At 31.7% G+C, this 25469-nt stretch overlaps 2 protein-coding genes across 3 annotated transcripts; both read left to right on the top strand.

The window, feature by feature from the left end:
* Window positions 1-321: 321 nt before the first annotated feature.
* Window positions 322-15447, top strand: LOC149909938 (uncharacterized). Of its 2 annotated transcripts, none has more exons than XM_090120056.1 (2): window positions 322-411; window positions 14260-15447. In XM_090120056.1, the coding sequence occupies exons 1-2, from the start codon at window positions 373-375 to the stop codon at window positions 15331-15333; spliced, it is 1113 nt and encodes a 370-aa protein (XP_089976182.1). In that variant the 5' UTR covers window positions 322-372; the 3' UTR covers window positions 15334-15447. The 2 variants fall into 2 exon arrangements, with proteins under 2 accessions (XP_089976182.1, XP_089976183.1); XM_090120057.1 differs by lacking the exon at window positions 322-411 and adding an exon at window positions 4360-4448.
* A 3413-nt stretch (window positions 15448-18860) lies between these two features.
* Window positions 18861-25066, top strand: LOC149909937 (uncharacterized). Its single transcript, XM_090120208.1, has 4 exons — window positions 18861-18929; window positions 22215-22408; window positions 23852-23912; window positions 25016-25066. Exons 1-4 carry the CDS (start codon window positions 18861-18863, stop codon window positions 25064-25066), a joined length of 375 nt encoding a protein of 124 aa, XP_089976334.1.
* Window positions 25067-25469: the final 403 nt, after the last annotated feature.

Below are 25469 nucleotides of genomic sequence, written 5' to 3'. Positions count from 1 at the left end.
TGTAATCAAAAAAGCTACCATTTTATTTTACTCTTCATGTATTTATTGATTATAAAAACAATATAAAATCACGTAAAATTAAATAAATATCATATTACTGAAACTTTCCTATAGTCACGTCAAAATTTTAATGTGCCAATTGACTATAGTCAAAACGCACCTATACTTTTTGTGCGTGTCACCGGTACTGAACCAAAAAAAATATAGGCAAAGTAAATTCAGTTAGTAGATAAAGGTGTTGTATATTTTTAGGTCAAACAGACTTCTCTTATCTTTGATTAAAATATCGCGTGTGTTGAGATGCGCTGCGTGAAGTTTTCTGTGAAATAGCTAAAAAACTATACAATAAAAGTATTTTTTGTGTTTTTAACAATGAAGACGCCATGTTTGATGCCTGGATGTTCTAAAATTGTGAGTATATTTTACATTGTGGTGTTTATGAGTCAGAAAGTTTCGAGAATTTAAGTGTGGATATCAATTTTTGATACGCTTGGCTTCTTGAAGTAATTTCGTGTAAGTCTTTAGAGAGTAAAGTGAATTCACGTTATTTTTAATATGAGCTTTGATTCATGCTTAACTGCAACACATGTATGCCATGGATTTAGGAATAAAATAGTTCAGGAAATCATTACCTCTTCAGTACAAAAACATCTGCAATATCTCATTCAAACTTATATTAAATTTACATACATTTTATAATATTTACCGGTATTCTCGTATATAGGTAGTGATTTAGAAATAACAATAATTGTTGTATATTCAATTGAATTATAGTAGAGTAAACAATAGAGATTGTTCTAATAGAGATCGTAATATGAAGAAATATTTCACAATAATATTTAAGATCTTACAAATTATTATTAAATAGCAACAGAAATAAATTCAAGAGTTTTTATACGGAAAAAGTATTTGTACCTATCTGCGTTAAATACAATTATTTTTCTGTATCTGTGTTAAATGCAATGAAAAGATAAGAGATAATCAGACAAGTACAGCCGTACTTAATTACAAATTAAGTTACTTATAATTAGGCAATACTTATGACTCATGTTTGTTCACTTATTTAAAATGTTTCACTTAAAACATTCCGCCATATTTAATATTTATATCTAATAGAAATAATGGAATCATTGACCTTAGAATACTTTCTGCTCTAAAAATTATTGTAAAAATAAATTTCATATTTGTTACTAGCGGTCTGCTCCGAAGGCTCCGGCTGCGCCCATAGGTAATATTATATCAGGGATTAGTTCCTGAGGTGAGGTGATTCAAATAAACAATCAAATTCTAAGCTCTACATTGGCTTAAAATTTTATATGTCAAGGAAATTCCTAGGACTTACTTTAAACATCAAACTGTATATTGTACATATTTATATGTTGAAAACTTTAACTCGCTAAAATTTTATTAATACAACTAGCTTTCCGCCGGCGGCTTCGCCCGCGTTTTCAAAGAAAAACCCGCATATTTCCCGTTCCCGAGGAATTTCCGGGATAAAACCTATCCTGTCTCTCAAGTTGGATCGAACTGCACATGGTGTGCGAATTTTATTATAATCGGTTAAGTGGTTTAGGAGTCCATTGAGGACAAACATTGTGACACGAGATTAATAATAAATATTAAGATATGTATACAAAAATGCTACATCGTTACCATAGAACTTTTAAAAATTATTGCCATAATTTCAACGTCTTTACTATTTATATTTTGACTGAATTTTTGAAAGAAAAACGGATTTTTTATTGTTTCAAGTTTAGTGCTCTCTTAACGATCAAACTCGTCAAAAGCGATGACGAATACAATTTGGGGTCGTTGACATGATAATAACATTAAATACACAAATTTCCATTTTCATTCATTTTTTAACTGGTGGTCCTCCAGTGACCATGACTTCCGTTAACATAATAGTGATGTGTGCGTATATCGTCAAATATGCATTTTGCTAGTGTGTGAAATGATTTTTATTGATATAATTTATTTAATATGAGCATTTTAAACCATTAATTAAGTGTGCCTAATTTTCAAACTCAAACTCAAACATTTATTTATCCAATTAGACTTCTTCTAGAAGCACTTTTGAAACGTCATTACATATTTAACATTTACCACCGATTCGGAAAGCAGTATCTACGGAGAAGAACCGGCAAGAAACTCCATAGTTGCTCTTTTAATTAATCATGTCAATTTTACAATTTATTATACAATATACATATGTAACATCATATATTATAATAATATATGCCAAAGATTTTTTATTTATACTCCCCCGCGCAATTTATGTCAAATGGGGTACACTTTTTTGATTCGCCTATTTAATATAGATAAAACAAGTAAGATAAAATATAAAACAAGCAAAGTAGGGGTGCTTTTATATTATTGACATTTTATTGGTTAATTCCACGTGGATTGAATGAACTATGACTTTTCAATGAACCCAGTTTCTAGGAAAAACTCGTATGCATCTCACATGACATTATAGTACGCAATGTAATAAAACTACGTTTATAAACAATTTTAATAAGCAAATATTCAATATATAAATAGAGAAACGTTTAAGATTTATAAATAACAAGCTTTTATTAGGCAGCAAACATATTTAAACCAATATCATCATAAAATTGAATCCCTTTGATTTTAAATTAGGTTCATAAAGCAAGTACAAACATTTAAATATGTATATCAAAGAGATAGGAATAAAACAAATTTCCCTATTAATGAAAATACAGTTTTTAATGTACAATATTAACTTGATATGAACTAATAGGCCAGACAGTAGGAATCAGTGTCAAATAAAACATCAAAATATTATGAGATGGTAAATGTTTTAATATTAACGAAACTTAAAATACGAATTTTTAATGTTTATGTACTCACACTGTAAACACAAAGTTAATGTTCCAGAACCCCAATAAACAACATACCTACCTTAAAATTCCCAAACTCCACAACATTTTATGGGCCCTCTTCACAATGGGCAGCGTTGGCCCAACAAATGATCGTTGATGTTTACCGCCATTACGGTGATTATGAATAAACCTGCAATGACGACCGGCCATAGACATTTAGGCCCTACCCTATCGTGATTGCCTCTACTTGCCCAACGCTGCCCATTGTGCAGAGGGCCATTAAACATCATCGTAAAGAATAATGCGTGCCAAAACATTGCGAAACGATGACGTTGCACATTAAGATTCGGGAAAATAAAGTGAAGGTATAATGTAATTAAAATTCATGTCACATGCAGGTCACTTGGTTAGCGGGGAAAATGTTAGGTTGCCTTTTGAGCTCGCTTTCATCAGCTTCACCTGTATGTTTGTGTGTAATTGACTCCAGACTCGAATCGACTCGACTCGATTAAATTCAAACTTTGTATTCTTATCCAGGATTGATGACTAAACAATATTTCATGAGTTTAATTTATTTATTAGATAATGTATTCTTTATTTAATGAATAGATGATGCGATGATAATAACGTGGTATTCATGGAATAATTAAATTAATTTTGACGTGATTTTGACTATCTTTAATTAACTTTAAATACAGTCTATATAAATAGCAGATAATATTTAACAAAAATTCGATTAACCGGCATTTAAATTGGCATAACAGCCATAAAAGCCTTGTTTGCACCTTTATTCCGATGGCTTTTCTTGATAACTCAATAAACAGTCCGACCTGACTTCACTCGACTATAAAATTGTTTATCTTAGCAAGAAACTGTGTCTATCTACAATAATGGATCTTTAAATACAAATCGACTCTTTAAAAGATAGAGCCTCCAAATGAATACAGATTTGATTCTTAGTAATATTATATTTTATTGGTCTACCTTATAATTAGGGTATTGTCCTTATATTATTACAATTTAGATAACCATGGTTGAATTATTTACTTTTTTTACTATTTGGCGTAACTTATAAACACTTGAACCAAAAAAACTTACTCCTAAATTCCTTTTTGTTTAATCTGCTTGTAGAATTAGAATCTTACTAATTTTTAAAAATTACGTTTTATGATTCAAAATTTTTAAGATTATTGAAAATATTATGTAAGTAATGACGTTTCAAAAGTGCTTCTAGAAGAAGTCTAATTGAATAAATAAATGTTTGAGTTTGAGTTTGAATTGTCCAAGATATAGAAATACATTAGAATGTCTATGATAACCTAATCAAACATTATGCAAACACAAAAATTAATTCATTATCACTGATAAGAATTAAACACGAAGTTTCATTCGTAATCTCTGATAGGACCAAGGGACCAGTCATTGTTTGATTCCATCTCGTTCTGATATGTGGATTTAGAAAGAGAGGGCATGATGTGGTGATAACGCTAAATTTTATAATGGTAGCACTCTCATTTTAACGTACGGGTTATGAAGAAGTGGGTCATATGAATTGGTCAGGAGTGTTGTGATAGTGAAATTTAAAATTGGAATACAAAAATGGTAATGTACTTCTTTTATCTGTGCTTCTGAAAAATTGAAAATCATGTTAATGTAATTTTGAAAAAAATTAAGTCAATTTTAAGTTGGTTGAAATAGCAAATTTAAAAAGTTCGCAATGTTAATTTATTTTTACAGTTGGTAGAGCCAATAAATCTTTGATATATTTGATTTCTTTTTGATTTATGTTTAATGAAAAATTTAGTCGTAAAAAGTTTTGATTTACACAAATTGAATTAATATAAAATGTTTTTAATGGAGTGATTATTTATCTCATTTATGACTAACTAGAGTTCCGCCCCGGCTTCGCCCGTGGTACATATTTCGCAATAAAAGGTAGCCTATGTCCTATCTCGGGTATCAAAATATCTCCATACCAAATTTCATGCAAATTGATTCAGTAGTTTAGGCGTGATTGAGTAACAGACAGACAGACAGAGTTACTTTCGCATTTATAATATTAGTATGGATTACGAAAAAGATAAGGTTTATAATATGATACATATTTTTTACCACATTTTTCGTTCCTATTATAGATAATAGAATAGATTATATATTAACCTTTCCCACCATATTATCACTACGTATCTAATTATAATATACAGTATGCTTAGATATTTGAAACTACATAACGTATTTTGATGCAGTTTTTTAATCGATAGAGTGATTCATGAGGAAACTTTATAATTTATTAGGAGTTAGACAAAGCGATTGGAAAGCGAGTTTCTAATAAAAATGCTCCTTCATTATATGGACATGGTAACTGCAAAATTGCAATTCTGAATATTGAGGAGTAAAATTAGGCCAGGCACATGTCAGCTTGTAAAAGAACAAAACTTCCCCTCTCTCAGTTTTGTTGTTTTTTCTTGGATACTGTGGTGTTTCTTATTTCTTATACTTGACGAATATTTTTGGCTGATGGATTTATTTGTATTGTAAAAACTAGCTTAGCACCCGCGGCTTCGCCCGCTTTGTCTAAAACCTAATAAATTATATACTAAAACCTTCCTCTTGAATAACTCTATCTATAAAAAAAACCGCATCAAAATCCGTTGCGTAGTTTTAAAGATTTAAGCATACAAAGGGACATGGGGACATAGGGACATAGGGACAGAGAAAGCGACTTTGTTTTATACTATGTAGTGATGATGATAATGATAGTTGAAATAGTAAAATAGTAGTAATACCAAAAAGCGAAAAAGATATATTAAGTAGGCAAAGAAAATAAACAGCTCGTATTAGTTCATTTTGATAATTCTATCTCTTATCATAATTTATAATATCAAATTGATATTTAATTTACATAAAAATCCATTGTGCACTAGTCACAGATTAAAATTTTATCTCTGCGTGTGCGCATACTATCCCGCTATAAATATATAAAAACTCATAATTGTATGATTCTTTTAATTTTAATATGAACACCTCAACTTTATTAGCTTTTTCTATATCTATCGTAATAACAAGAAGTGTATAAAAGTCACATTTATTCCCCCTTTAAAATTATTTTTCAAGCAGAATGTTTTTTACTTTTTATTCCAAACTGGAAAGTAAAAGAAAATCGAAGAATCGTTGACATTATTTTACACCCTAAATGCAAAACTGATAAGCGTAGGTGTTATCTAATAAAAACCAATATTGCGTGGGAGAAACATCTATTATGGTACAAGTCAATCTTAACTTTTTAACCAAATATACTTCGGCAATCTATTAAAAGATGACTTTCATATTGATGACATTCTATATCGGTTCAAAAAGATTAGTTCCAAAATACACGAATTGACAAAGAGTTTTATTTTTGTTAACTTTATTGTTTCAATAGGTCAGGTCATTCAATGCCAATAGTTGGAAAACTATAAATAAATTGTTTTGTTTTTACTTTGTAGTACTTAAATAATATTGTAGAGAAAATAAAGCTAGATTTTAATTAAGTTTGTTCTCTATGAAGTGATTTTTCTCAGACACATTTAGGCCCTTTAGGTATGAAACTTTCAACATTTGTGTTGAATGTTGCCTATAAAATTTTTAATATGTGTGTATTAAAATGTATTTTGTTATAAATTTAAATAGCATAGCATAATATCAAGAATACATTAGTGTCTTAAATAATTATTATCACATTACGTAGCAAAATATTATGTGCAAAGAAACCAGTTAATTATTTTTGAATAGGTTTTCATAAAATTATATTCACAATTTTAAAAGTTATCCAGTCGTTAACTTTGTAAAGAAGAAGAATTACGTCGAAACTTTTCCAAAATTCTATGAAAACCTATTCAAAAATACTTAACTGGTTTCTTTGCACATATTATTCCAATCCTATCACACATAGCGTGTGTGTGACCGAGTGACCGCCTCCTTGGTACAGTGGTTGACGCGTGAGCGTAGAACCGAGGGGTCCTGGGTTCGATTCCCGGTGGAGACGAAAAAAAAAATGTCTCGGTCTGCCAGGGCACAGAAGGCTGATCACCTACTTGTCCCTAAAGAAAACCGATCAGTGAAACAGATGTATAATGCATCTGCCCCTTACCCCACTAGGGGACATGGGACTTCACTTATCATACATACCACGTTCTATCTATAACAAAATCAAATTAAATGATTGCTACCTGCATACCGCAGTAAACCTAGAGCTATTATGGTAGTGTATAGGTTGCTAACTGAATTGACCCTTGTAGGTTACTTCATAAGATTGCTTTACTGGTCGTAAAGGATACTGCATTTTCCTGCACTCAATCGATTAGATATTTGACGTTATCAAGAAGTAGGATTTTCAATCTGTTGTAAGCGTAACTGTAAACATTAAATATTATGTAGTTTAAACAAAAAACACCATTTATTATAATTTTTCATGAAAACTATACAAAGCTTGAATTTAATCTGTCGGTTTTTGTGCTTCAAAAACGAGTCGCTTACAAACATACAGGTGAGCCCAAAAAAGCGTGTTAAAAATCTCTTGTATAGATATATGTACCAAAAGTTAACCAATCAGTCACTATTTTCGTTCACTTTTTTCTCTTAAATTCTTCGTTTTTCGCATTAAATTCTGTACCATTGATTATTATCAAATAATCCAACGATTCCATAATAACACTAGCGGCCCGCCCCGGCTTCGCCCGTGGTACATATGAAAAATAGATGTTGGCCGATTCTCAGACTTACCCGATATGCACAGAAAATTTCATGAGAATCGGTTCACCCGTTTCGGAGGAGTATGCAGACTAACATTGTGACACGAGAATTTTCTATATAAGGTATTCATTTTTTTCAACATAATGCACCTAAAATTTGAAAACGAAGAGAATAATTTTGCAACAAAGACATACACCAAATAACAGTCTGGGAGGTAAAGCCAAACGCAGGTGCCTGTATTATTCCCTTTCATAGCGTCAGGAATGAGCAGTCTTGGTAGCAATTGCCGTAATATTGTACTTCCTATTGCATTTGGTCTTACTATAGTAATGTTCAATCGATTCTCACTGTAATGACTCTGTATGTGTATGATGTTAATATTAAATCGAAAGTTCGTTCGTTCGTTCGTTTCAGCCGTATCCAACAAGAAAAACTAAACCGCCTTCAAAGGATTATAACTGAACTTGTGAACTTTAAAATAAAAAAAAAATCATAGTCAATTTACCTCCTTTTTTTAAGTCGGTAGATAAATTATTGAAAAGGTCATTTTAAATAGAGAAAACATCGAATTTCTTAACCATTCTTCTTTTTAGAATCGATATTTTGATGAGGTTATTATTAGTAAATACAACTATGTATTCATAAAACATAATTAAAAACTTATTGAGTAAGTACCTATTATTTTGGCTAATAACACTGAAACTATTGAACCAAAGACGTTCATTATAAAAGCATCAGAGTTGACACGAAATTCGATCATCTAACATCAAATCAGTAACCGGTGATGTTGAAATTCGATGACTTTGATATGAACGTAAAAAACCGACAGCTTGTTTAAAGGTACAAATACACTGAGCGCTTTATGAATTCAACCATATTATTACGTATCTTTGTCTTTTATCTTTGAATTTTCTTGGTCACATAGATGATAATTGCCGCATCAATTCCAAAGATTGTGAAAGAAGTGCAAGAAGTAAATAACGTATAAATCTTATTAAATTAAATACCTAATGGTATTTTTTTTACATTTTATTTCCTTTTAACGTTACGTTAAACAGTTTTAATTTTTAACGGTTAACGCAGTAATCACATTCATACAATACAATACAATATTGCAATGATTGTTGATATCATTATAGCGTACCTAATTAACGAGCTTTGAAGTATGCCATTGTTATTTATTTAACAGTATAAGTTGATTCATAATAATAATAAAATGTTTAAACAATGTATTTATATGTTGACCACCTCCTTTGCCCTGCTTTCGATATTCGAATTGAACTGTCTGGCAAATTAATAATATTATATACCATAATCATCCACGGCTGGTCATTGGGATCATAATATTAATATGAATTTGCCATTCAGTTCAATTCTCGGCGTACACTGTCTGGAAATAAGAGGTTATAATACGGCCCTTGTCCAACTAAAATAAAGTTAACCACAGAGCCCGGTGTATCTACGCCCTTATCAAATACGTGATGTCTAGATATGAGTGGCCATTTGAAGTATTCCCACGTCCCAGGCCATATTAATTAAGGATGAGGCGTAACGTAGATTGGTCTAATCTACTTTATTAACGAAATGAACCTTGTTTTGAAGTGGCCTATTGTGTTTTTGCGGTATGTTGCAAAAGAGCGTATTTTAATTTGTATGACCTAAAATTGACAGTAGTGTTAATTATAGGAATGTGTTTTAATGAAGTTATTTCCTCTCTTGTTATATGCATTTTACACGTACAATATCTAATTCAATTTATCTTTCTAAGGTTTGGTACGGGAGCTATTAACGTTGAAAAAGAAGTCATTTTAGTATAGCTGGTTTTTTGATATATTGTTCCTCTAGCTATTTCGGTTAGAGTCCGCGCAGTCTGGCTGGCCGGAGTGGTTGCGTTCAGTAGTGCGCATCTTATCTGCACAGGAAATTATCCTTAATTTAAAGTCATTTTTTAACGCGTAATTTTTAAACTTTTGCCTTTAGATAGATCCATCAATCATAATTTTTTTATTGCAAGACGTTTTTTTCGTTGTTAAATAGGTGCCAGACGCAATTTTTAATTTCGTTTTTATAAAAAATTCAAATTATTTTAGAATGTCTGTAAATTTCATATTATGTTCTTCAAACATAATATAATCTAAAATTAATTAGCCAGACGCTAATTCGATTGTTAAGTATTAAATATGTACAAATAAAAACGTAGTGAAAGTAGGTAAGTATAACAATTTGATGATTGTGTATATGGAGAGATAGTTATATAGAAGAAAATTAAATTAAATAACAATAAAAAATAACTTCTTTTTTTCGAAAATATACCTAAGATGCATAGAAATTGAATTGTTCCTACTCTAGGATTCCCTGTGTTGTGGGAACAAGTACCTTCCATTGGTTCATTTTATTCCTTAGGCTAAAAAATAAACTATTAGGGTACATCAACAATCTTCTATACAAAACAATTTTTTTATTACTTATCTATTAAGTTATGGGTTTAAATGAAAACAACGATTACATAAACTTATGTATATTGTTTCCAATAGCACATTGCCTAATACCACACATTACACACCGCGTACAAGAAGAAAAAGAACCACAGACAAAATACAGTGTTGCCAATACAAGTTAAATTTTCTAATATATATCTAATATTAACTAGCGACCCGCCCGGCCCTGGCTTCGCACGGGTGCAATAATCGCTAAATACACTACAGAAAAACTGTGAACGTTGAATATAAAAACATAGCGGCCCGCTCCGGCTTCGCACGGGTATAAAATACTAGCTTTCCGCCTGCGGCTTCGCCCGCGTTTTCAAAGAAAAACCCGCATAGTTCCCGTTCCCGTGGGATTTCCGGGATAAAACCTAGCCTATGTTACTCGTGGATAATGTAGCTTTCGAATGGTGAAAGAATTTTTAAAATCGGTCCAGTAGTTTATGAGCCTATTCATTACAATCAAACAAACAAACAAAGCTTTCCTCTTTATAATATTAGTGTAGATATAGCCGGGCGGCCGGCTGGTACCGCCGCAAACGCTACGTCCCGCAATTTTTAAATCTGTAATATCTTCGAAAATATTCACTTAAATCCATGTGTAAAAGGCCATATAGATCTATATTAAATGAACAATGTATTCAAGGTCTTTCCGAATCGGTGGTAAATGTTAATTCTGTTGTGACGATTCAAAATTGCTTTTAGAAGAAGTCTAATTGAATAAATAAATGTTTGAGATGAAGATAATCCCCCAAATGATACCGATGAAGCCGCCCAAATACCAGAAAATGATTCTTCTTCCATTCGTCCAATGAGTATGAGTCATTTCAGAACAGAATCGTCACTATGTATGTCATCTTCAGTTGTTGGCAGACCATCTCGGGGACGCACATGACGTGGACCAAGCATAAGAGGAGGCTGACCGAGAGGATGGATTAGAAATAAGACCTAGGGGTGGACGTGACAATATAAATACACCGCCGCGCCGGTGCAAAATACTTGAACTGGTCGTTTATCACCCTTATATATACCTATCTTTGAACCAAGGTACAAGAAATAGACACAGAACAATGGATAGAATAATAAATATTTCGATTCAAGGTTAAAAATATATAATAAGTAAAAAAACATGTAGTTTTTCTTCATTTTCATAAACTTATTACACTTGGAATTGGGACCCCCTGTAATATATACATGACATAAAGAAAATCCAAGTTTTCCACGAAAGATTTTTTTTTACCATTTTTTTTAATATCTATAATTGCATTAGAACAGATACAGCTAATTTTTATTAAAAAAGAAAGAGAAAAAAATCCTGGGTCTCAGGAGGTTAAACATGCGTGTGTGTGTGTGTTCACGTGTGTGTGTCGTGTGTGGTGTGGTGTGTGTGTGTTGTGTGTGTGTACGTGTGTACATCAATATTGAAACAAACTTTCTAGTTGTTTACAGATGATGGAATATTGGAAAACAATAACAATTCCTTAGACGATAACATAAATAATTCTGACAGTGTGAGGAAAGATGATGATGATGATGATTATGAAGATGGCTTTTTAAATTTAACAATGTAATTGTTTAACCTTCATTGATATAGTTTTTATTCCATTCTTTTCAATGTATGGTAACTTTAATTTATTTTTCACTTTTATGTTTTTTTTTTCATTTTAGCTTTTATTTATAAGAACAAGTGTAAATAATATTGTATTCTTGCAATTATTTCCTGTCGCATAGTTAAAATACACTAGCTGATGAGCTGCATGCTTCATTACTTTTTTTTATTTATACACATTATTTAATACTTAACAATCGAATTAGCGTCTGGCTAATTAATTTTAGATTATATTATGTTTGAAGAACATAATATGAAATTTACAGACATTCTAAAATAATTTGAATTTTTTATAAAAACGAAATAAAAAATTGCGTCTGGCACCTATTTAACAACGAAAAAAACGTCTTGCAATAAAAAAATTATGTCTGATGGATCTATCTAAAGGTAAAATATTAAAAATTACGCGTTAAAAAATGACTTCAAATTAGGGAAATTATCCTGTGCAGATGAGATGCGCACTAAAAAACGCAACCACTGCGACCAGCCAGACAGCCCGGACTCTAACCGAAATAGCAAGAGGAACAGTATATCAAAGAACCAACTATACTAAAATGCTCTCTTGTCAACGTTGGTAGCTCCTATACGAACAAACATTAACTTCTCATTAGTTTAAAATATTTCATAATGCAATATAAGTACCTAGGTTTCTATTTTTATCTACTACATGCTCACAAAGTAAACATAGAGCTTATAATATTACCTTCGTAGTTAAACGCAAATGCCAAATAGAATTTCTATTTCATTCTTATATTTCAGTTTTACGAGACACACTATCTTTTATAGTTAATACCTATTATGATTCGCACGTTTCATTTTAGTTAGAAAAATATAAACAGAAACATAATTTTACTTTCTTTCAGGGCACGGCCTTTCGCATTCATAAATCCACTTCAATGTACAAACTACAATTAAGTGTGCTATCTCTTTCTCTCGACTGGTGTAGAAAGAGATGGAAGAAAGAATTTATGAATGTGTGTCGTAGAAGGGTTGTTTACTAACGTGGGCGAAATAAGGCTGTAATAAATATGGCGATAGTGTAGAAATAGCGGTTTTAAAAATAATACATTTTTAGAAACAAGTCTTATCTTAACTATGTTAAAAAGAAAGACAAGGTTTAGACTCGTTTTAGACATAACAAAAACGACTAACATTTGCATATAACAAAACGGAAAAACACAAACCGTTTGACGGATAAAAAAAATAGTTGCAATTTAAAAAAAAAAACTTAAAATTCTAGAAAATGTTTTTATTTCGCTTGCAAAATTAGGATCAACTCATTGTATAGCAGTGTCTGAAATATAATAGTTACCTATATTAATGAGTGGTTTACAGTAAATGGACCACAGTCCACACAATTATTGTAGGTAATGATGTTTATATCAATTACAATTTCATATTATTATGTGCATTACGCAGAAAATTCGCACTATAAAGTTTCTGATTACACAGAAAACCATATTCTTTCAATAATAATTTTTTTAGCAATAAAGTATTATCGTCAATTATTTGAGTTTGGTAATATTTAATTCTCTGACTAAATATTTCATCCCTCTACTTATAAGAGCGAATTCAAAGAATGTACCTACGTATTGATTTTCTACAAAAATGGCTGATAGAAACCAAATTAGTCATAGAGATATTAATTATAGACTATACTTTGGCTACTTTATATCCGAATACCACACTATTTAAGTGACCCAATTTTATTCTTCATAAGTTATAAATACATATAGTGTTCTTCTAAACTTTTGAATCGTATTTAAAAAATCGCTATCGCTTACATACAGACCATAGCCTTAGGGATTCGGTGAAGAGTTAAGTGCTTTTTAGAATTTTACCGCTTTCATTGTATATTATTACAGAATAAAGAGTTGTAAAACTATTTTTCGAATATTTATCCACATACAGTCGACATAAAGACCAAAAAATATGCGTACGTTAGTAATACAATGTATTAAAAACACCGGCCAAGTGCGAGTCGGACTCGCGCAAGAAGGGTTCCGTAATAAACAAGTAAAAATTCTGTGAAAATTTGAAGCGTCCTTTGGGTACGGAACCCCAAAAATATTTAAGCATGTACAAATGTAACGTTTTAATGTCATCGATGACGAAGTATTTTATCTTTGGTCATATCGATTTCTTATCAACATACCAAAATAACATTATCACATTAATTTAAAAGTATCGAAAAGGTAATATAAACTCTGCTTTGAATGCAATTGTTTTACGTTATATTATAACTACGTGGGTAGAATAATTTTATATGATTTAATATTATTCTGTATTTATAGGAGAAATTGGTTGTCTAAAAAAGGTTTTTGATCCACGTGTGAACGCCCTCGTTGATCGTATGAGTACATAATTTTATTACTCAAAAATTCGTTATACTTAATGAATAACTATTAACCGAAACAACGTATAAGGAAAAACACTAATTTGACAAAACAATTACTTAATCACATCCGCTTCCCATAATTTACAATAAAAAAGTACAAACACACTTAATGTAAAAGATATGAATCACAGTTAATGCGGGCTTGGTCTTATGTTTTGATTAAGTTTTAAAATGTATTTTTTCTATTTTCAGAGTAAACTTTTCCGGTTGAAGTCAAGTGACTTCGAGAATGAAGCCCTGGAGGTCCACAATGAATATCGACGCGAGCACGGCGTATCACCTTTAGTTCTTAATAAGGATATCTGCAAAGTCAGTCAGAAATGGGCAGAAGAACTAGCCAAGAGAGACACTATGTCCTACAGCCTCAACCCTGACTTCGGAGAAAGCGTATATTGCGGCTGGTCCACAGATCCCAACGTTAAAATTAAAGCCCGCGATTGTGTAGAACGATGGTATAACGAGATCAACGATTATTCGTTTGGCAAAGAGCCTGAAGTACTCAACTGTGGTCACTTTACACAAATCGTCTGGAAGAGCACGAAGGAGCTCGGAATTGGTAGTGCTAAGAGCAAATCAGGCAAATTGTACGTCGTTGCAAATTATTATCCACCGGGCAATTTTGGTGGACAGTTTGTTAAGAACGTTCTACCTCCGGGCGCTCTTCAATTCAAAAGCACTTCCAGTCTCAGTACATCGAGTTCCCCTCGAGAATCCAATAACAATTTAGCACCACCTTCACCACAAAGATGCAGCAAAAACTTGAGCGATTACGCATCAGAATTAGTCACGAAATTCAAATCAACTTCCATCTCCACTGAAAAATTTGAAGAGGAATTTCTCAAAGCTCACAACGAGTACAGAAGTAAACACAGAGCTCCTCCACTAGAACTGAACAAGAAACTCTGTAAATACGCAGAAGAATGGGCGAAAACCATCTCAAAGAACGGAAGAGTAGAACATAGAGATCAAAATGAGTATGGTGAAAACATATTCTACGCTTGGTCGTCCGATCCCAACTTTACTTTAACCGGTAGGGATCCAGTTGACAAATGGTATAGTGAAATAAAGAACCACGAGTTTGGCAAGGAGCCAGATAATTTGGGTTCAGGCCATTTTTCACAGGTAGTATGGGAAGACACTATGGAAGTAGGTGTAGGCGTAGCTAAAACAAAAGAGGGCCAGGTGTACGTTGTGGCCTACTACGACCCCCCTGGGAATGTTCTTGGCAGTTTTGCAGAAAAAGTACGACCGCCTGCTTATTTTTAGCTTAGACTAGATCCTACCAAAGGTGAACATTCCAAAGAATTGTATCTTTTATTTAAGTTTACTATTTATAATCTATTTTACATGAGATTGTATTAGTGTGTAATTTTATGTGTAGTTATAATATAGTTAAGGAACATATTGAAATTATTTTTGAAAGATTTTTAATACTAAGGTTGTCGATAGCTATTTTTATGATCGCATCCATTAAATAAGCAAGCTGTATAATTAGTATATACTTTACAAAGATAAACTGTGATTTTAAGTGCATTTCTTTTTATTTATTATTATATTATCAATTTACTTTTGTTCACAATTTTATAATAATCAAAATAAATCATTATTAATACCTAGTATTTATAGATATGGTCAATATCAAATATCACCTTTAAATTATTTATTCATGGATATTGTATTTAAAAGAAAAGACAAGAAACGTTCCATAAAATATATTTTATACGTATGACTTTTTTTACATTTTAGATATCAGAAAAGTTGACGTTAAACTCGTGTTCGAAATACCGACTTTCGACCTATCCCATTTCACGGTTTGCGTTTTAAATTTAAATTCAGCACCGTGCTTTTAAAATTTATAAGACATGTGATCTAGTAAAATATAACTTATGTACTTCATTATAGAGGCTATAATTGTATATTCAGTTGATTGTATGGTCACCAAACTTGTGGTTATGATTGCTCCATGTAAGTTACCTTTAGATTGTATAATTTCAGAGTATAATGTACAAAGAAAAGTAAACGTTAAGGTTTAGTATTAAGACATATAATAGATTGAAGTGTTTGTAATATCGAAGATATATTTGGAGCTGTGTATTTAATAGATGAGGAAAGTTATTGCAATCAATGCCCTGGAGTTATGAAAGCAGTTTAATGTTATTGAAAACCGATAAATTGTAAACTAATAAAATGGATTGGGGTGTATTTTTTTATTTATTTATTACAGTAAGTTATTTTTCACAATAATTATAGCATTTAAATTATTTTACTGTTCATTTTATTTGATACTAGCTTTCCGCCCGTGGCTTCGCCCGCGCAGTCAAAGAAAAACCCGCATAGTTCCCGTTCCCGTGGGATTTCCGGGATTGCGTCATTTTCCCGGGATAAAAAGTAGCCTATGTCCTTTCTCGGTTATCAAAATATCTCCATACCAAATTTCATGAAAATTGGTTCAGTAGTTTAGGCGTGATTGAGTAACAGACAGACAGACAGAGTTACTTTCGCATTTATAATATTAGTATGGATATAATATGCCTTCCAAAAAGAAAATTTATTACAAAAAAGCCGTAAGATAGAGATCTTTTTCAAAAATTTGCTAGAGGCTACCATAAACATTGACAAGTTATCAGTAAAATTGATAAAACGAAGTAGCTAGTACAAAAACTACGTAATTCTTAAAGACAAGACAAAGAAAAGCATTTCTCATCTGAGAGGTTGCTCCATTGAATCTGCATTAAGCGCTTAGAAACAATACGGAATCTTTGAATGCGATAAAATCTTCGTTGCAGTATTGAGTACCTATCTTACAGAATATTATTGACTAGTAGTTACATATTTTTACGAATTGTCTTGAAATTAAAAGTGTTTTAAGTTTAGTTTTTGATTTACTTATACATTTGCTCTCAGTACTGTCAAATTATGGTTTTCAGTATAATAATCATAAAACAATTTTGAAGTAATTAATTTAATAGCAAATTGTGTAGCAAATTAAATATTTTTGGACATTTACCCCTTCGTTATAATATACTCGTGTCTGAAATTTATACAATACTAGCGGTCCACTCGGCTTCGCCCGTGGTACCTACATGTTTAAACTATCCTATCTCTCAAGTTGGATCGAACTGCACATGATGTGCGAATTTTATTATAATCGGTTAAGTGGTTTAGGAGTCCATTGAGGACAAACATTGTGACACGAGATTTATATATATTAAGATTTCCGATAGAGTATAATATTATTATATACGTTTGATTAAGTATTCCGCAAATCATTTTAATAGTAATTAATTAATTGACATCACTACATTATAATAATGATATTTTAATTAATTGCAATCTGTTGATATTGCTCACTCTCTATATGAATTAAATGATTAACAACTAGCTGTACCGCACGGTTTCACCCGCGGATGAACCTGCGTGCAAAATCAACTATTTCTTATAGATCATGTGTTATTTTGATATACACATTCCTGTAAAGTTTCATACAAATTCGTTGCATAATTTCTAAGTGACAGAGTAACAAACATACATCCATCCACACTTAGAGATAGAAACCTCGTTTGTATTATAAGTATAATCTTTCAAAATAAAGCCGCTTCTTTATCATTAAATACGCAGGAAATATTTGACTTTCCTTCATAAATAACGAATTTGTATTTTGAATGAAAAGCAAAAATGACCTTTTCAATTAACTGTTTTGAAAAGTTGCGTCTTCATTTATAATTTAGCATATTTAATAACATAGAAATTCTAATTCGAGTTTAATAATTTTGGGCTTTCTTTGAATCAACTTCACTTTGCATTTTATGTTTCCTAAATTACTTAGTATTTAATGAGGAAGAACAAATTACAGATGATAGAAAATATTATCCTTAAATATAATAATACTAGCGGTCCGCCCCGGCTTCGCCCGTGGTACATATTTACGTTTTCTCTACATAACAACCATCCTCGTACTTCAAGGAATATAATAAAAAAAGAATTATCGAAATGGGTTCAGCCGTTCACACGTCATGCCGTGACCACGCGAAACGGGTTTCATTTTTATATATATCTAAGATAATCACTTGATTTTTACAGAATTCTTTCTCTTTTTTTTCTAAACTAAACAAGGTTTTAAATATACTTACTTTACTTCGGCTCAATATTTTCGTACGTCACAAAAAGGTTTTATTTACTCTAAGTAAATGTAGTACTTACGATATACAATTGTTCAGTAATTCATCACACCATAAAAGGTCCATATATCACTAGAGAAAGTCCCCTATAATAAAAGGACTATATTGCGTTAATTCGGACATTCCTATCTCTCGTATGCTGAGAAATTCCACACAGAAACATTCCAAAACACAATGTATATTATTTAATACTAGTTGAGTCGAACGGTTTTATCCGCGTAAATGAGTTTTTCCTTTTAATGCTTATGTTTCTATTGAAATATCAGTACATATTAAAAGTAGTTTAAGTAACTCCTTATAACATCAGTTATCTGTCTTTGAAAGTCCCGTCAAAATCGGTTGGGCCGTTCCTAAGATTAACTGGAACAAACAGATAGATAGACAAAAATTGTAAAAAAATATATTTTGGTAAGTATGCACCGTGTATAGATCCGTATGGTTTATAGTAAAAAATCAGTTATATAATATTACAAACCGACACACCAATTTTATTATTGGTATAGATAAGACTAGAACTCACCCTTAGAAACGCGCATTTTGACCCGGTTCAAAACAATAATTAAAAGAAAATCAAAATGCTCTGAAACGTATTAATTTAAATCTTTATTTTAGAATATGGTTGTGTTATATGGAAGAAATATTGTCAAATCAGTGGATTTACGCAATCTCTTGGATTTTGTAAAGGTAAGTACAATTTTTTTAAGACTGTAAATTGTACCGGAACAGTTTTACAAGAATTTAATAAATTGTCTACGTGTAACGTCTATTATCTGGTACATTCTAGGGAAGCGCGCTCCATCTTAGGCCAGATCTCAGCTCACCATCAGGCGAGATTGTGGCCAAGCGCTCCCCTATTGTACAATAAAAAATAAAAAAATATTAAGAGTAAAGATCACGTTAAATATTTATACATATGTGTATGTTTGTGCAATCTAATTCACCTGACTGAAACATGTTTAGGTAAGCGATATTAGTCTTGTTTAAGCCCGAAGGCACTTTCCTGAATTTCAAAGTGATTCAAGTTTAACTCGACATATTTTGTCGAATAGTTTCCAAGTTTTCACTAAGCAAATGTAAATGGTTTAAACATACCTTTGATACGTTACGTATGAAACTAAGTCGAAAGAAAATTGCTTCCATTTGAGTATCTTTTACTATGAGATATACATTTTCAGGGAATGAAAGTTTATATCCGGTGGAGGGAAATTTGATTTAGATATTTTATTTTTGAATATTATTATATGTACATGTCGTTTCAGTACAGAATGGATTAAGCGTTTGAAACATATAAACAATAAAGTACAATGAAAACGATTGCAAGGTCGAGACATTTCCCATTTTTTGTTAAATTCTTTCCTATTTTTATATCAATTTAATTATTTATTTTTACATATATATTTATTTTTGTTTCAATATAAAATATCATACAACTCTATCTCCCATCCCCTAGTAAGGTATGGAAATCCCGTGTCCCCTAAGGTTAACCACTGTAGGAGGCGGTCTAAAACGTAGAGAACTACCTATATAAATTTTGTTCAAAAGTCTACGATCGGATGGCGATAATACTATTACTTAAGCGTGCTAAACTACAATCCGTACCATACCAACCATATCGGACTGTTCCCACTGATAATTGATAAGCCATGTTCACACTAACTTGGACCAAACTTTCCGTAACTATAGCACACGCATAGTAAAGAGAGAGAAGTAGGCCAACTCCCAGCGTTTTAGAGCAGGCTCCGAGGAGATGTTCGTTTGCAAAAATAGCGGACCTAAATCTGACTTCTGATATATATTGTATAGATCCCAGACATCCTATAGACAGATGTTGCCAACCAGTTTTGTGGTCCCCCTCCCCGCACCCCGGTAATTAAATATGGCATACAATGAAAAAAATAAAAATTTCCAAAACATGCCGTGTGGGGTATCAAATGAAAGAGCTTATTGAGTAGATCACGAATATATAGCATACTATAACATTTCTAACACTTTCTCTAAGATTTTTTAGAAAATTTACGAAAATGCTCCATTTTTGAGTTAACTTTAAACCATCGTAATATAATATAAGTGAGCTATGTGGTGGATTTGATGACCCCACAAAATGTTTTAAATTGCAAGGCGCAACTTTCACTGAAGTTACCGATTTGAAATCTAATCACACAGAGGCTGATTCAAGAATGTTCTGCCATATTTTTCACTCTGTCAAACACAACGACAGTGACACCGATATTTTTGTATTAGGCCTTTATTTCTGGCATAAACTTGAAAATATACTCGCCATCTTTGAATGCTCCCCCCACTCCCCCATGCAACTATTTCACTATACGAACTATTGAATCGTAAACAATGGACTATTGTTAATTATTTAAAATAATAATTTTAAAAATATATTCATGAGTTTTCAATCTATAGTGGTTTAAAGTTAACTCAAAGATGGAGCATTTTCGTAAATTTTCTAAAATATCTTAGAGAAAGTGTAAGAAATGTTATAGTATGCTATATATTCGTGATCTACTTAATAAGCTCTTTCATTTGATACCCCACGCGGCATGTTTTGGAAATTTTTATTTTTTTCATTGTATGCCATATTTAATTACCGGGGTGCGTGGAGGGGGACCACAAAACTGGTTGGCAACATCTGTCTATAGGATGTCTGGGATCTATACAATATATATCAGAAGTCAGATTTAGGTCCGCTATTTTTGCAAACGAACATCTCCTTGGAGCCTAGGAGCTCTATTTAGGAGCGCACCTTACCTAAACTCGCGAGGGGCAAAGTTGTCACTTGTCATATTGATATTTTCAATAATTGTATAAACAAATACCAACCGCTCACAGCACTCGCGAGACAGCTACCAGAGTGGTAACCGAACGGCGTTGTATGCGTGTGTACATACGTACATGAACGGAGGGCGTGACCAAGCGCTCCGCGTACATACAAACTTTTAGGCTTTATTCGAAGATAACATACTTCTCTCTTTATACTATGGTACACGCTAACCATCAAGTTAGAGGACTGAGTCATGAAGCGAATATTCGTGTACATTGAGCAAATCCTTTTGTCTCGCGAGTTTCTGATAGTGTACAGTTGCGGACATATAAATGGGCTTTGGTAATTGGTGAATAGGTGTTATAGTTAGTTTTTCGGAGGATTCTATTTGCATGTGGTGATTCAGTTTGGTGTATACTATATTCCATTTATAGATTGTTTTTTTAGCAAATAAGCAAAAATATTTTATGGGCTATGTAATACGTAGTTTAGTTGATTTGAGTTTATCAAATTATTTAAATAAGATCCTTATGAGTTGGAGTTATGTTATTATCATGCAATTATCGTAGCATAATATTATAGTAATTTCACCTTTTGAAAAAAACTGCATAATAAATTATTTAGCGGCCTTATATCACTGTTCCCCGTTCTTTTATTTAATTGATCTATTACACTATTAATCAGTAGTTATTGATAAATAAATTATTATGTCTATAATATTATGTTACTTTTTATATCCTCCGAGGTGTACATTATAATAAACTTGTGTATTTATAAAGGCCAAAGTTCCGAATGGCGACTGACGCTTCCTTTGTTTCATTATCTTCTCTGACTTGAGGATTCATAAGTTATCTCAACGTTCCGATAACTTCAAACTTATTAAGCAAACTAAAATTGACCAATTTCGTTAATTGCAAAATTAAAATAATTAGCTAAGGTTTTAAATTGGGTACTTACTTTACATTTATATTGTACCTACCACACAAGTAAAGCAGCGTGCTGAACCCATTAAAATCGAAGATTTTCAGAATTTCTTTCCATCTTTATTTTAAAATCCAAAAAATAATTAATGTGTTTTTCTTGCGCACATTACACATACACATACATTATTTCACGAAAACAATAATAAAAATTCCACGAAACTAAACCATAATTATTATACCATAAACCATATTTAATTTGAAAACTGATATTTACAGAGAAGATCCATATTTTCTGATGACGAAATACTGGGAGTTCCAAGATACCCTGAACATTTACCCAGGGCTGAAAACATCCTACCAGGCCACACGTTGCTCAAGCCAGCGTTTGGCATGCTAAAGTCTGCTGTCAAATTCCCTCATAGAGATATCAGTCAAAGCGTTTACGGGAATATAGAAAATATTGGAATATCGTAAGCATAGTGTTAAGATGAAATATACTATAATATATCCCTTAGCTGGTATCGCCTTTTTTGGCAACACTACCGGTATCGTGGGTCAAATTTTACCCATACCAAACAATCTGTTGTAGAACGTTGATTTTTTATAATTTGTATAAAATATGGTTAGTTATGAAATAAACAAATATTTTTTTACAAAATTAACTTTGTTTAATTTTAGAATATAAAAAAAATATTATGTTTTACACGCATTTGTAAATAACCTTATTTTTTGGCACTTTTTGGTTAGTGTGAACTTAAAACATAAAAAAAAATAGAAATGTAAGAAAAAATTTAAGTAAAAGATATTTATGGCACTTCTTATATCTTTATAATAACAAAAAAATAAATTGCTTCTGAGATCAGCATAAAATAAAAAAAATGACAACCAAAACCAAAATGACTTCTGACTGACCATCTTCTTCGCTCTCATCTCTCGTATTTTCTCTTATTCTCGTATTCTACTCTTCGTTTTCACTGTCGTCAGAACTTACTCCAAAATACAAGTCACAATACAGTCTTCTGAGCAACTAACAGGTTAGGGACTGTCTCGATCGTCGTCGATGATTTCGTCGTCACAAAGTTGGGTTATATTTGGTGTCCTTTCATTTTCCGATTCCAAATCATCACTTAAGTCGTCTATATCAACTCCTCGATTTGTCTGTCGTTCAGAAAGCCGCCATTATAGTACAAATAAACACTAAAACAAAAAAAGTACGTAATTACACTCTGTGAAAAAAGTTACTTATTTGGTGTCGTGGGTCAAACGTGACCCAGACAGCTACTTACCTCCACTCCTAAGATAGTCCCAGCGCTGCACTTCCACCCCCCGCCGCAGATAGTGACGTACTGAGAATACGTAGAAGCGCACAGTCGTTGCATAAATATTAAAAGAATTATAACCGAAAATGTTCGCTTCTGGGTCAAATTTGACCCACGATACCTGCTAAGGGATATTATAATTTTTGAGATCTTGGTAATAATAATTAAAATCTACATAATATTTAACAAATCTCTGTAAGTATATGAATTTGGAGGAATTTAGCCTCATATGAAAATTAATATTCGATCTTCAGGCTCAAGCTGTTATCTCATGATACAAGAGCTTCGTATTAAATTTTGTAGAGTTAAATGAACAGGTTTATTTATATTATTGAAGTGAAACTTCTTTATCGGGGTTGGAAAAAAATTTAGTGTAACATTTTTTCGTTACGCGTGACATTTTTCCGTTACGCGCCTTCTTTTTCTTATCCCTACCATGCGTGAAGTGCATATAGTAAATTATTTTTTGAAAAATAAGGTCATAAAGAAGTTTCACTTCTTACGTGTATATACTAGTACACGCACACATTTTTTATATTTTTTATTAGAAGCATAATTATATTTTTATTAATTACAAGTTAATATTTTTTACAGTTATGGCAAAAATAATGAACGAGTTAGATACACTGATTTCAGAAAAAACAATAACCTCGCGGTATGTACCTCAGTACAACCCAATTTCTTTTATTTTTAAGAAAACATTATCATAAAGTCTAAAAATTTCTAGACGAACAATTTTATCTATTCGATTGTTTTGAAGGATCGTTATGAACATGCCATACTGAAACTTATTACTATAGATTTAATTCTAACATCCTGATATTTCCTTGAGCCGATTTTTTAAATCTTTAGCTAAATTTATCCAACCAATTAAGGATTACCAGTATTACACAATAATATAAGAATATCACCTGTAAAATATCAGTGGAAATCAACACATTTCTGAGATGGTTGAATAAAAATATCTACCCTAAATGTAATAAATATTTGAATTCAAAATATGGGGTATCTTATTAAGACCAGTCTTTCAGTCGATCAAAAGACCTTCAATAAGCGGTCAGTGGTCGTGTCCCAGATTCCTTATTATGTAATATAGGATACATCTCAAGTATTGGAGATTGCGTTATCAAACTCAATAATATATTTCTTTAATAAAAATAATTTAAATGTTTGTCAGTACTTTTAGAATAACCATGGTTTCTGGTTTTATTGTTAACTAGCTTTCCGCCCGCGGCTTCGCCCGCTTTGTCTAAATCCTAATAAATTATATACTTAAGCATTCCTCTTTAGTCACTCTATCTATTAAAAAAATCGTAATCAAAATCCGTTCCATAGTTTTAAAGATTTAAGCATACATTTGGATAGAGAAAGAGACTTTCTTTTAAACTATGTAGTCTTTATGTAGTGATTATTAAATAGGCATGTAAAGAAAAAACATTCTTAGATATTGTTTTGCTAGTCTTATGTAGTTTATTGATAAGTGTATTTGATGCTAAGCTCTAAGTCACAAAAATTAATAATTTAATTCGAGAAATCCATATGTATTGAAACATCAGTTGTTTTTTTGGGACTAGTAACTCTAGTTACTAGTCCCAGTAGTAACTAGTTTGTAGACTAGTAACGCAAAATATAACATCATTTATTACAATGATTATATAAATAATTAAAATCATTATAATTTATTAATTATTTGCTTTCAATTGCACGGCTGTAACTGATAAAATAATTGTAAAATAATTAACATTCGTATTTCATTAGGCAACGATAATTGGAGCTATTGAAAATATACAAATAAAGAACAACGCGTGAGTTATATTTTTGTTCAGTAATCGGTTATTTATTTAAATGAATATATTTGGAGAATAATTTATTTATTTTGTTGCAGCAAGACTCCTGTAGTAAGTAACTATAATTAATATTAGATTTTATCTAAAACTAGCTGTGCCCCGCGGTTTTACCCGCATTACCTACTCCGCTCTTGTTTGTTTTAGCGTGATGATATTCCTCAATAAATGGGCTATCTAACACCGAAATAATTTTTCTAATCGGACCAGCAGTTCCTGAGATTAGCACGTTCAAACAAACAAACAAACCCTTCAGCTTTATGATATTATAGTATAGATATAAAAATGAATCGCAAAATGTGTTGGTGGTAGGGATGTAACGATACATGATTTTGCCGATACGATACCGATACCGATATTTGTAGTAA

Source organism: Colias eurytheme, chromosome 3 (assembly GCF_061535395.1).
Source record: "Colias eurytheme isolate Ceu_HAF_F1 chromosome 3, ilColEury1 Martin Lab GWU primary, whole genome shotgun sequence".
NCBI lineage: Eukaryota > Metazoa > Arthropoda > Insecta > Lepidoptera > Pieridae > Colias > Colias eurytheme.
The sequence above is the reverse complement of the archived record's forward strand: the minus strand, read 5'-3'. Positions and strand labels throughout refer to the sequence as shown.